At 45.9% G+C, this 13995-nt stretch overlaps 1 protein-coding gene across 1 annotated transcript in view; it reads left to right on the top strand.

The window, feature by feature from the left end:
• Positions 1 to 13995, top strand: part of LOC144595736 (contactin-associated protein-like 5) — a 970382-nt gene that overhangs the window by 522511 nt on the left and 433876 nt on the right. Inside the window, 1 exon segment of the mRNA XM_078403311.1 lies at positions 13700 to 13961. Coding sequence (XP_078259437.1) covers positions 13700 to 13961 — 262 coding nt within the window.

The following is a 13995-nucleotide window of genomic DNA, read 5'->3' as shown; positions in this document are numbered from 1 at the left end:
AACTGGGAAGGGGGGAGGGGAACTATCTAAAGTTGGAGAAGTCAATGTTCATACCGCTGGGCTGCAAGCTGCCCAAGCGAAATATGAGGTGCTGTTCCTCCAATTTCCGGTGGGCCTCACTATGGCACTGGAGGAGGCCCATGACAGATCATAATCATGATCATACTTTATGAGTCAAGCACGTTTTGAAACGTACGAGGAATTTGTTTTGCCATACAGTCATACCAATTAAAAGCAACAGAACACACAAAATACATTTTAACATGAACATCCACCACAGTGACCCCTCCACATTCCTCACTGTGATGGAAGGCGAAACAAAGTTCAACCTCTTCCCTTTGTTCTCCCGCGGTCGGGGGGGCCTCGAGCCTTCCGTTGGCGGGACGATCTTGACTCCCGTAGCCGGCGGCGTTTGGGCCCACCGCATCGGGGCGATCAAGCTCCTGCATCGGGGGAGGATCGCAGCTCCTCCGAACCGGGCGATCAGACCCCGTCCCGGGTCGGGGCTGGTCGAAACCTTCTGCGTCGTTTGGAGCTCCTGACATCGGTCTCTACCCGAGACTGCGGAAATGGAAGGTGTGTGACAGGGGTGCTCAGGAAAGATTGTATTGCACGTAACGGTGAAGCTTGGTAGGTCACTGTCTCTCCTGTCTTCTACCTGTTATGGTTGTTTCCCTTTGTTCTCTCCATCCTTTCTTCATAATATAGTACGTTTTGTTTTTTAAAATCCTGACTTTTTCTAGACCTGATCATCGTTCTCACCTTCCACCCCACCAGCCAGCGGATCCAACAAATCATCCGCCAACATTTCCGTCACCTACAACGGGACCCCACCACCGGCCATATCTTCCCATCCCCTCCCCTCTCTGCGTTCCGCAGAGACCGTTCCCTCCGTAATTCCCTGGTCCACTCGTCCCTTCCTACCCAAACCACCCCATCCCCGGGCACTTTCCCCTGCAACCGCACGAGATGCAACACCTGTCCCTTTACCTCCCCCCACAACTCCATCCAAGGACCCAAACAGTCTTTCCAGGTGAGACAGAGGTTCACCTGCACCTCCTCCAACCTCATCTATTGCATCTGCTGTTCCAGATGTCAACTTATTTACATCGGCGAAACCAAGAGCAGGCTCGGCGATCGCTTCGCTCAACACCTGCGCACGGTCCGCGTTAACCAATCTGATCTCCCAGTTGCTGAGCACTTCAACTCCCCCTCCCATTCCCAGTCTGACCTTTCTGTCATGGGCATCCTCCAGCGCCATAGTGAGGCCCACCGGACATTGGAGGAACAGCACCTCATATTTCGCCTGGGCAGCTTGCAGCCCAGTGGTATGAACATTGACTTCTCCAACTTTAGATAGTTCCTCTGTCCCTCTCTTCCCCACCTCCTTCCCAGATCTCCCTCTATCTTCCTGTCTCCACCTATATCCTTCCTTTGTCCCGCCCCCCCTGACATCAGTCTGAAGAAGGGTCTCGACCCGAAACGTCACCCATTCCTTCTCTCCTGAGATGCTGCCTGACCTGCTGAGTTACTCCAGCATTTTGTGAATAAATACCTTCGATTTGTACCAGCATCTGCAGTTATGTTCTTATATCAACCTGCTGATCATCAATCATCGAGAAATAGAGTCTTAGCTTGCTCAACCTCCCCCCAAATCTCGGACCCTTGGGTCCTGGCACTTCTCTCTCCTTTTTAAAACCCTCCAGGGAATGTATCTCATTGACGTACATCATAGTTGGCTACTGCTCTAATCTTTTCAGTGTAATTTTATTTGCAGTCTGCTGCAAGTAAGAATTTCATTGTTCCATTTCGGAACATGATTATAAAACACACTTGGAGTAAAACTATTCCTTGGAGCGCAGGAGGATGGAGGGGGGGGGGGGTTGATCTCATAGGGGTGTATAAAATCATGAGAGGAATAGATCATGTAGATGCACAGAGTCTCCTGCTCAGAGCGGGTGAATCGAGGACCAGAGGACATAGGTTTAAGGTGAAGGCGAAAAGATTTATTAGGAATCTGAGGTGTAACTTTTTGAGATAAAAGCTGGCGGGTGTATGGAACAAGCTGCCAGAGGAGGCACTATCCCAACATTTAAGAAAAGGTCAGATGGGTACATGGATAGGATAGGTTTGGAGGGATATGGACCAAGCGCAGACAGGTGGGAGTAGTGTAGCTGGGACATGTTGGCCGATGTGGGCAAGTTGGGCTGAAGGGCCTGTTTCTCTGTTTCTCTCTATGACTCTAAAACACTCTTGACTCTTGAAAGACAATAGACAATAGACAATAGACAATAGGTGCAGGAGGAGGCCCTTCGAGCTAGCACCGCCAGTCAATGTGATCATGGCTGATCATTCTCAATCAGTACCCCATTCCTGCCTTCTCCCCATACCCCCTGACTCCGCTATCCTTAAGAGCTCTATCTAGCTCTCTCTTCAATGCATTCAGAGAATTGGCCTCCACTGCCTTCTGAGGCAGAGAATTCCACAGATTCACAACTCTCTGACTGAAAAAGTTTTTCCTCATCTCAGCTCTAAATGGCCTACCCCTTATTCTTAAACTGTGGCCCCTTGTTCTGGACTCCCCCAACATTGGGAACATGTTTCCTGCCTCTAACGTGTCCAACCCCTTAATAATCTTATACATTTCGATAAGATCTCCTCTCATCCTTCTAAATTCCAGTGTATACAAGCCTAGTCGCTCCAGTCTTTCAACATATGACAGTCCCGCCATTCCGGGAATTAATCTAGTAAACCTACGCTGCACGACCTCAAGAGGTATTTTGATCAAATACCTCTTGCTATGTTTAAAGTACAATGTAAGTACACACTTATTTCAGAGTCTGACGACTTTCAGGGTTATTATTCATTCTACAATCGATTGTCACTATTAATTGGCCATTTACGTATTAAACAATGGTTACTTATCTTTATCAGTCTTGTTTTCTTTTTACGCCCCGATCTTTCGATCTTGCCTGAAATGACTGATAGCAAAATGTCATTCTCTGAAGATCTGAGCCGTTGCATGGGTGTGTGCTGCAAAGAATTGCAATTATTATGATTGATCACTCATTAAAATGTTAATCCACAATGGTTGCTTGTGAGATCGCTGGTTACAGTTGTCAAAAAGATTTGCCATGCTGCGATGCCATAAATCATACCATTCTATTTCTGTGCTGACAAGAATAACCATTGCTTTATCAGTGTGCAGCCCAGAATCTCACAGTCCAGCATACAGTGCCTTCCATAATGGTTGGGACAAAGACCCATCATTTATTTATTTGCCTCTGTACTCCACAATTTGAGATTTGTAATAGAAAAAAAATCACATGTGGTTAAAGTGCACATTGTCAGATTTTAATAAAGGGTATTTTTATACATTTTGGTTTCACCATGTAGAAATTACAGCAGTGTTTATACATAGTCCCCCCCATTTCAGGGCACCATAATGTTTGGGACACAGCCATGTCATGTAAATGAAAGTAGTCATGATTAGTATTTTGTTGCATATCCTTTGCTTGCAATGACTGCTTGAAATCTGTGATTCATGGACATCACCAGTTGCTGGGTGTCTTCTCTGGTGATGCTCTGCCAGGCCTGTATTGCAGCCATCTTTAGCTTATGGCTGTTTTGGGGGGCTAGTCCTCTTCAGTTTTCTCTTCAGCACATAAAAGGCACGCTCAATTGGGTTCAGATCGGGTGATTGACTTGGCCACTCAGGAATTGACCATTTTTTAGCTTTGAAAAACTCCTTTGTTGCTCTAGCAGTATGTTTGGGATCATTGTCTTGTTGCAGAATGAACCGCCGGCCAATGAGTTTTGAGGCATTTATTTGAACTTGAGCAGATAGGATGTGTCTATACCCTTCAGAATTCATTATGCTACTACCATCAGCAGTTGTATCATCAATGAAGACAAGTGAGCCATTACCTTCAGCAGCCATACATGCCCAGGCTATAACACCCCTACCATCGTGTTTCACAGATGAGATAGTATGCTTTGGATCTTGGGCATTTCCTTCTCTCCTCCATACTTTGCTCTTGCCATCACTCTGATATAAGTTAATCTTCATCTCATCTGTCCACAAGACCTTTATCCAGAACTGTTGTTGCTCTTTTAAGTACTTCTTCGCAAACTGTAACCTGCCCATCCTATTTTTGCGGCTAACCATTGGTCTGCATCTTGCAGTGTAGCCTCTGTATTTCTGTTCATGAAATCTTCTGCAGACGGTGGTCATTGACAAATTCCCACCTGACTCCTGTAGATTGTTTCTGATCTGTCGGACAGGTGTTTGAGGATTTTTCTTTATTATAGAGAGAATTCTTCTGTCATCAGCTGTGGAGGTCTTCCTTGGCCTGCCAGTCCCTTTGCGATTAGTAAGCTCACCAGTGCTCTCTTTCTTCTTAATGATGTTCCAAACAGTTGATTTTGGTAAGCTTAAGGTTTGGCTGATGTCTCTAACAGTTTTATTCTTGTTTCTCAGTCTCATAATGGCTTCTTTGACTTTCATTGGCACAACTTTGGTCCTCATGTTGATAAACTGAAATAAAAGTTTCCAAAGGTGATGGAAAGACTAGTTGCTGAGAGCTCTCTTATACCTGCATTAAGGAGGCATTTAAACATACCTGAGCAATTACAAACACCTGTGAAGCCATGTGTCCCAAATATTATGGTGCCCTGAAATGGGGGACTATGTATAAACACTGCTGTAAATTCTACACGGTGAAACCAAAATGCGTAAAAATACCCTTTATTAAAATCTGACTATGTGCACTTTAACCACATGTGATTTTTTCTATTGCAAATCTCAAATTGTGGAGTACAGAGGCAAATAAATAAATGATGGTCTTAGTCCCAAACACGATGGAGGACACGGTAGGTCAGTGGTTAACAATACGTCTCTGATCTTATTCATCAGATGGACATATTGTACACTAGATGTTCTCCATCAAGATTAATGTGTGTACTAGATGTTTTGATAACGTCTCATGATCCAAAGAAAGCTGACACATTTTAGTGCCACACTTGGTAGACCACAGCTGAAGAACTGCAACCAGTTCTGCTCACCACGTTACTGGAAAGATGAGATGCGCTGGTTAGGTTTTCAAATACTTTTTTTTATGGTTTAGGTTTAGGTTTATTATTGTCACAGGTACTGAGGGTACAGTGAAAAGCTATGTTTTACGTGCTATCCAATCAATAGACAATAGGTGCAGGAGGAGGCCATTCGGCCCTTCAGAGCCAGCACCACCATTCACTGGGATCATGGCTGATCATTCTCAATCAGTACCCCGTTCCTGCCCTCTCCCCATACCCCCTGACTCCGCTATCATTAAGAGCTCTATCGAACTCTCTCTTGAAAGCATCCAGTGAATTGGCCTCCACTGCCTTCTGAGGCAGAGAATTCCACAGATTTACAACTCTCTGAGTGAAAATGTTTTTTCCTCATTTCCGTTCCAAATGGCCTGCCCCTTATTCTTAAACTGTGGCCCCTGGTTCTGGACTCCCCCAACATTGGGAACATGTTTCCTGCCTCTAGCTTGTCCAATCCCTTAATAATCTTATATGTTTCAATAAGATGGAGGGATATAGGTCACGTGCAGGCAGAGATTAGTTTATAACTTGGCACCATGTTTGGTATAGACATCGAAGGCCCCGTTCTTGTGCTGTACTGAGCAATGTGGAGAAATAGGGAAGAGAGCAGAGAGGGCAAAATCATAATCATAATCACGATATTTATTTCACAAAATAACTTTATTTCACAAAATGCTGGAGTAACTCAGCGGGTCAGGCAGCATTTCTGGAGAAAAAGAAAAGGTGACGTATTCAGGTCGAAACCTTTCTACAGACTGTACCCCTCGGACAAAACCCTTCACCAGACTTCAAGTCTGAGCGAGATCTAATTGAGGCATATAAGGGCGGCACGGTAGCGCAACGGTAGAGTTGCTGCTTTACAGTGAATGTAGCGCCGGAGGGTACTGCACTGTAAGGAGTTTGTACGTTCTCCCCGTGACCTGCGTGGGTTTTCTCCGAGATCTTCGGTTTCCTCCCACACTCCAAAGACGTACAGGTATGTAGGTTAATTGGCTGGGTAAATGTAAAAATTGTCCCTAGTGGGTGTAGGATAGTGTTAATGTATGGGGATCGCCGGGCGGCACGGACTTGGTGGGCCGAAAAGGTCTGTTTCCGGCTGTATATATATGATATGATATGATAAGATAATGAACCTAGATAAAGTGGGAAACAGCTATTTCCCTCAACAAAAAGTAAAAAACAATGGGGCAAATTCAAAGTAGGTGTTAAATGGAGGTGCACGGAGTCTTTTGCCCAGAGTAGGTGAATCAAGGACCAGAGGACATTGGTTTAAGGTGAAGGGGAAAAGAGTTCATAGGAATCTGAGGGTTAACTTTTTCACACCAAGGGTGTGGAACAAGCTGCCATGGGAGGCTGGGACTCTCTGCCTCAGAAGGCAGTGGAGGCCAATTCTCTGAATGCATTCAAGAGAGAGCTGGATAGAGCTCTTAAGGATAGCGGAATCAGGGGGTATGGGGAGAAGGCAGGAACGGGGTACTGATTGAGAATGATCAGCCATGATCACCTAGAATGGTGGTACTGGCTCGAAGGGCCGAATGGCCTACTCCTGCACCTATTGTCTATTGTCTATTGACTATCCCAACATTTAAGAAACAGTTAGACAGGTACATGGATAGGACAGGTTTGGAGGGATATGGACCAAATACAGTGCAGTTGGGAGAAGTGGGCAAGTTGGGCCAAAGGGCCTGTTTCCACGCTGTATCAATTTTCCAAATAAATTTTCTTGCAATAATCTTTCTAACACCAGTTTTATTATAGGGTAAGATACAAACCTTTTCAATGCATCCCTGGTTTAGTTTAGTTTTTGTTTAGTTTGGAGATATAGCGCAGAAACAGACCCTTTGGCCCACTGAGTCCCCTCCGACCTGCGATCCTAGCACATTAACACTCTCCTACACCCACCAGGAACAAATTACACTTATACCAGGCCAATTAAGCTACAAACCTGTTCGTGTGGGAGTGTGGGAGGAAACCGAAGATCTCAAAGTAAACCCAAGCTGTCACGGGGAGAACGTACCAACTCTGTACAGACAGCACCCGTAGTCGGGATCGAACCTGGGTCTCTGGTGCTGCAAGTGCTGTAAGGCAGCAACTCTACCGCTGCCCCACCGTGCCGTTGCAGATGAGATACGAGATGGTTAAGAAATACATCATGGAAACAGGCTTCTCAGCACTGCATGCCCGTGCTGACCGCCAATCACCCTTTCACACCAGTTCTATGTTATCCCACTTTCTCATCCACTCCCTGCACACTAGGGAAATTTTTATCGAGGCCAATTGATCTGCAAATCCCATTTTAGGATGTTGGAGGAAACCAGAGCAATAGAAAGAAACCCATGTTGGAGAACCCAGAGGGAGAACGTTCAAACTGCACTCAGACAGCACCTGTGGTCTCCCATCTTCTCCCACTCAACACCCCCATCTCCCCTCTGGCAAAAGGTACAGAAGTGTGAAAAGGCACATCTCCAGATTCGGGGACAGTTTCTTCCCACCTGATATCAGACAACTGAACCATCCTACCACAACCAGAGGGCAGTGCTGAACTACTATCTACCACATTGGAGACCCTCGCTCTATCCTTGATCGCACTTCACTGGACTTTATCTTGCACTAGACTAAAAATTATTCACGTTATTCCCTTAATATGTACACTGTGAATGGCTCGATTGTAATCATGTATTGTCTTTACGCTGACTGGTTAGCACGCAACAAAAGCTTTTCACAATAACTCGGTACACGTGACAATAAACTAAACTAAACTATATGCCCGTGATATACCCCTTTTATTGGCAATTCGTTCGCACCTAAGTACTTATAAAACGTGAGTACCAATAACATTCTTGCTATTGAGGGCGTGCAGCGTAGGTTTACTAGATTAATTCCCGGAATGGCGGGACTGTCATAGGTTGAAAGACTGGAGTGACTACACTGGAATTTAGAAGGATGAGAGGACATCTTATCGGATCATATAAGATTATTAAGGGGTTGGACACGTTAGAGGCAGGAAACATGTTCCCAATGTTGGGGGAGTCCAGAACCAGGGGCCACAGTTTAAGAATAAGGGGTAGGCCATTTAGAACTGAGATGAGGAAAAACATTTTCAGTCAGAGAGTTGTGAATCTGTGGAATTCTCTGCCTCAGAAGGCAGTGGAGGCCAATTCTCTGAATGCATTCAAGAGAGAGCTAGATAGAGCTCTTAAGGATAGCGGAGTCAGGGGGTATGGGGAGAAGGCAGGAATGGGGTACTGATTGAGAATGATCAGCCATGATCACATTGAATGGCGGTGCTGGCTCGAAGGGGCGAATGGCCTCCTCCTGCACCTATTGTCTATTGTCTATTGTCAAAAACTCAAACTCAAAAGGTCAAGATCGAACCCATGTCTCCGGTGCTGTGAGGCTGCAGCTCTACCAGCCGTGCTAATGTGCCACCCAAATTTTATATTACCTGACTTTCCAATTTTAAATAAGAGTTCTTTATTCCTACAACCAAAACGCATGACTCCACACTTTGCTGCACTATATTCCATTGGTCATTTCTCTGCCCACTGTTCCCACCTGTCCAAGTCCTTCTGCAGAGCCCCTGCTTTGCTACCTGTCCTTCCACAAATATTCGTATCACCGGGCAAACTTGGCCACAAAGCCTTCAATCCCCTTATCCAAATCATTAACGTGAAGAGTAGTGGCCCCAGTACCGACCCCTCTGGAACATCCTGGAGAATGATCAGCCATGATCACATTGAATGGCGGTGCTGGCTCGAAGGGCCGAAGGGCCGAATGGCCTCCTCCTGCACCTATTGTCTATTATCTATAGAGAACTCCAGCGAGTGTCGGCCCAGTGCCTTCAAACGCTGCAGGGAATGGCACGATATTTATCACATGCAGGCAGATGAATGAATGAATGAATGAATGAATGAATAAATAAGTTTTTTGGCCAAGTATGTGCATATACAAGGAATGTGCCTTGGTGCTCCGCTCACAAATGACAACACAAACATACAGTTAACAATTAAGAATAAAGCATAACCACATCAAAACAATAAGGATACAACATTACGGTCTAAACATGTGGGTGAAAATAAACCTGAGCAAAGAAAAGAGACTACAGACTTTGGTTATTGAGTAGGACTACTATTCGTGGAAAAAAAACTGTTTTTATGTCTGGCTGTGGCTGCTTTGACAGTCTGGAGTCGCCTTCCAGATGAGATTAGTTTATCTTGGCATGATATGGGGATATGCAGAAGGTTTTTTTTCTTCTGTAGCTGCTGACTTTAGCACCACTGATGTGGGGGAAATGACTGCAGATGCTGGTACAAATTGAAGGTACCAGAAGGGTCTCGACCCGAAACGTCACCCATTCCTTCTCTCCAGAGATGCTGCCTGACCGGCTGAGTTACTCCAGCATTTTGTGATACCACTGATGTGGGGAATGGTCTTTAATTTTATTTCCTGAGGCCACATTCAGCCGTTCCGATTCTCCAGCGCAAGAAGCCTGTGCACGTTACATTTTTTGCAGCAGTGCCGGTTTTATTGCTTAACTTTACGCAGAGCTTGGAGAGGATAATTAAAATCATCTGAGCAGTTTTAAGATGTGGTTTGGCACAGGGCTGGAGGCACAGTTAACGGCACGCTTCATTTAACCCACATTGTACCAAGTAACCAACACAAATGTCTGTCCGTGTACAATATCACTGCCCACAAACAGCCATCCCGGCCCATTGAGATTCTGAGCCCGCTTTCTTCACGGTTTTAATATTCATTGTCCGTGCACCTAACTAATTTCTCCTTCTGCGTCAATTCCCCATCCAGACACTCTTTGCCTAAGAATTATTTTTGAACTTTCACTTCAAATTATTTTGCAATCTGCCTTCATATTTCTCTGGAAGCAGTCCGTTGCTTGGTAAGGTTTAGCTTAGAGATACAGTGCGGAAACAGGCCCCTCGGCCCACCGAGTCTGTTCTTCAGTCTGAAGAAGGGTCTCGACCTGAAACATCACCCATTCCTCTCCAGAGATGCTGCCTGCCCGCTGAGTTACTCCAGCATCTTGTGGAATTTAGAAGGATGAGGGGGGATCTTATTGAAACATATAAGATAATTAGGGGATTGGACACATTAGAGGCAGGAAACATGTTCCCAATGTTGGGGGAGTCCAGAACAAGGGGCCTCAGTTTAAGAATAAGGGGTAGGCCATTTAGAACGGAGATGAGGAATAACTTTTTCAGTCAGAGAGTGGTGAAGGTGTGGAATTCTCTGCCTCAGAAGGCAGTGGAGGCCAGTTCGTTGGATGCTTTCAAGAGAGAGCTGGATAGAGCTCTTAAGGATAGCGGAGTGAGGGGGTATGGGGAGAAGGCAGGAACGGGGTACTGATTGAGAGTGATCAGCCATGATCGCATTGAATGGTGGTGCTGGCTCGAAGGGCTGAATGGCCTACTCCTGCACCTATTGTCTATTGTCTATTGTCTATTGTATCTTCCATGCTAACTAAGATGCCCCATCTAAGCTAGTTCCATTAACACCCAAATCCCTCCAAAACATTCCTATCCATGTACCTTTCCAAATGCCTTTTAAATGTTGTTATGGTACCTGCCTCAACTACTCCCTCTGGCAGTTCGTTCCATACCCCACCTCCCTCTGTGTGAAAAATGTGCCCCTCGGTTTCCTATTAAATCTTTCCCCTCTCACCTTATACCTGTCCTCCGTTATTGATGGGATTGCTGTAGGACCCATCATACATGTGATGGGCTGAGTAGTCTCCCTTCACAATGTGACAAATCTATGAGGAATTGCCATCTCTGAAGAACAATAGCAGGCCCAGAACAATAGACCAGTGGAGATACAGTAACACACTTACTAATGTTTGCCTGTTTTTAGAAGGTCAAATTGGTTTAATAACTTGAATTTTAATTCCCAAACTGCTATGGTGGGAAATGAACTCTTGTCTTTGATGGAAATTATTTTGGTAACTATAAGAAAATAACTGCAGATGCTGGTACAAATCGAAGGTATTTATTCACAAAATACTGGAGTAACTCAGCAGGACAGGCAGCATCTCAGGAGAGAAGGAATGGGTGACGTTTTGGGTTGATACCCTTCTTCAGACTGATGTCAGGGGGGGCGGGACAAAGGAAGGATATAGGTGGAGACAGGAAGATAGAGGAAGAACTGGGAAGGGGGAGGGGAAAAGAGGGACAGAGGAACTATCTAAAGTTGGAGAAGTCAATGTTCATACCGCTGGGGTGCAAGCTGCCCAAGCGAAATATGAGATGCTGTTCCTCCAATTTCCAGTGGGCCTCACTATGGCACTGGAGGAAGACCATGAGAGAAAGGTGAGACTGGGAGTGGGAGGGGGAGTTGAAGTGCTCAGCCACCGGGAGATCAGGTTGGTTAAGGCGGACTGAGCGAAGGTGTTGAGCGAAACGATCGCCGAGCCTGCGTTTGGTTTTGCCGATGTAAAGAAGTTAAAGAGGTTGGAGGAGGTGCAGGTGAACCTCTGTCTCACCTGGAACTATGATACTCTGGTTGCTAAGAGCAGATTTTATTCAAATTGCCTCAAAATTCATTACAGTTCATTTAAAAATAAATAAACTTCCAGGCAAGGAAGTTTCCCTCTCCCATCGGGCAAAAGATATAGAAAACGCACACCTCCAGATTCAGGGACAGTTTCTTCCCAGCTGTTATCAGGCAACTGAACTATCCTACCACAACCAGAGAGCGGTTCTGAACAACTATCTACCTCTTTGGTGACCCTTGGACTATCTTTGATCGGACTTTACTGGCTTTACCTTGCACTAAACAATATTCCCTTATCATGTATCTATTCAATACAGTGTGAATGGTTCAATTATAATCATGTACTGTCTTTCCGTTGACTAGTTAGCACACAACAGAAGCTTTTCACATTTTTGTTCCTCTACCCCCTCCAATTTTGATAGGACTGTTTGGTTACATGATAACAGCTGGGAAGAAACTGTCCCTGAATATGGAGGTGTGCGTTTTCAGATTTCTGAACCTCTTGCCTGATGGGATAGGGGAGAAGAGGGAGTGGTCTTCGAGTCATACAGCATGGATGCAGGCCCTTCGGCCCAATTTGCCCATGCTGACCAAGAAGCCCCATGCACACTAGTTCCACCTGTCCACGATTGGCCCATCTGTATACTAAAACTCTTGTTTGTTTGTTTGTTTGTTCCTGAACTACTGCCAGAACGGTACACGATAGCGCGACAATTTTGGGCCCACCTTACTCACCGTCATCTCTTTGGTGCTAATGGAAGAAGTTTCATTGAAATCAATGTTATATTTTTAAAGTTATTCACATTTTAAAGTTTAAATCAATCTCCTTGGGAGGGAAGGGGGAGGGGGGAGGATAATGGAGGTGGGGGGAGGGGGAGGTGCGAGAGGGGGAGGAGAGGGTGCTGCACCAATGCAGGAGAGGTTTGGGCCCAACGGGTCCACTTGGTCTAGTTTCCCTCTATAATCTTCCATGTGCCTTTCCAAACGTCTTTTAAATGTTGTTATGGTACCTGCCTTGACTACTCCCTCCAGGCACCCAGCACCTTCTGTGAGAAAAAGTTGCCCCTCAGGTTCCTTTTAAATCTTTCCCCTTTCACCTTAAACCCACGCCCTCTGAGATTGATGAGATAGAACCTACAACCATCTTAACCCTGATGGGCTGAGTGGTCTCCTTTCACGTTGTGACGAAGATATGAGGTATTGTCATCCCTGAAGAACCACACTGTCAGGTGGGACTAGTGTAGCTGGGACATGTTGGGCATGTAGAGGGAAACCTTTTCACCCAGAGAGTTGTGAATCTGTAGAATTGTCTGTCACAGAAGGCAGTGGAGGCCAATTCACTGGATGTTTTCAAGAGAGAGTTAGATCTAGCTCTTTGGGCTAACGGAATCAAGGGATATGGGGAGAAAGCAGGAACGGGGTACTGATTGTGAATGATCAGCCATGATCACACTGAATGGCGGTGCTGTCTCGAAGGGCCGAATGGCCTACTCCTGCACCAATTGTCTATTGTCTATTGATATGGGGAGAAAGCAGAAACGGGGTACTGATTTTGGATGATCAGCCTTGATCATATTGAATGGCGGTGCTGGCTTGATGGGCCGAATGGCCTACTCCTGCACCTAGTTTCTATGTTTCTGTGTTTCGAAGTTGGGCCAATAGCCAATAGACAAGCAGACAATAGGTGCAGGAGTAGGCCATTCGGCCCTTCTAGCCAAAACCACCATTCAATGTGATCATGGCTGATCATTCTCAATCAGTACCCCGTTCCTGCCTTCTCCCCATACCCCCTGACTCCGCTATCCTTAAGAGCTCTATCCAGCTCTCTCATGAATGCATTCATAGAATGCTTGTGTCCACACTGTATCACTCTATGACTCCATCAATAACATATAACAACGGCGTGCAGGACAATAACTGCGGATGCTGGTTCAGATCGAAGGCAGACACAAAATGCTGGGGTAACTCAGCGGGTCAGGCAGCATTTCAGGAGAGAAGGAATCGGTGGCGTTTCGGATCGAGACCCTTCTTTAGCATTTTGTGTCCACATTTCACAATGGTGTAATCCTCACCCCACCTCCTCCTCTCCAATTTCTTCCAGGGCAATGTGACCTTCTCGTGCGTGGGCCAGCACATCGTCCCAGTCACCTTCATGACTTCCAGCAGCTACCTCCTGCTGCCCGGCAAGTCTCAAATGGACGGTCTCTCGGTCAGCTTCCAGTTCCGCACTTGGAACAAGGACGGGCTGCTGCTGTACAATGAGTTCCACGGCAGGTCGGGGGTGCTGCAGATCTACCTGCTCAAGGGGAAGCTGAAAATCACCGTCCAGAAGATGTCGTGGAGCCAGGCTGACATCACCACAGGTAATTAATTCATCACCACCACCACCGGCATCGG

This window comes from Rhinoraja longicauda, chromosome 8 (assembly GCF_053455715.1).
Source record: "Rhinoraja longicauda isolate Sanriku21f chromosome 8, sRhiLon1.1, whole genome shotgun sequence".
NCBI classification, from domain to species: Eukaryota; Metazoa; Chordata; class Chondrichthyes; order Rajiformes; family Arhynchobatidae; genus Rhinoraja; species Rhinoraja longicauda.
Note: the sequence above shows the minus strand (reverse complement) of the source record. Positions and strands in the feature narration are given on the sequence as shown.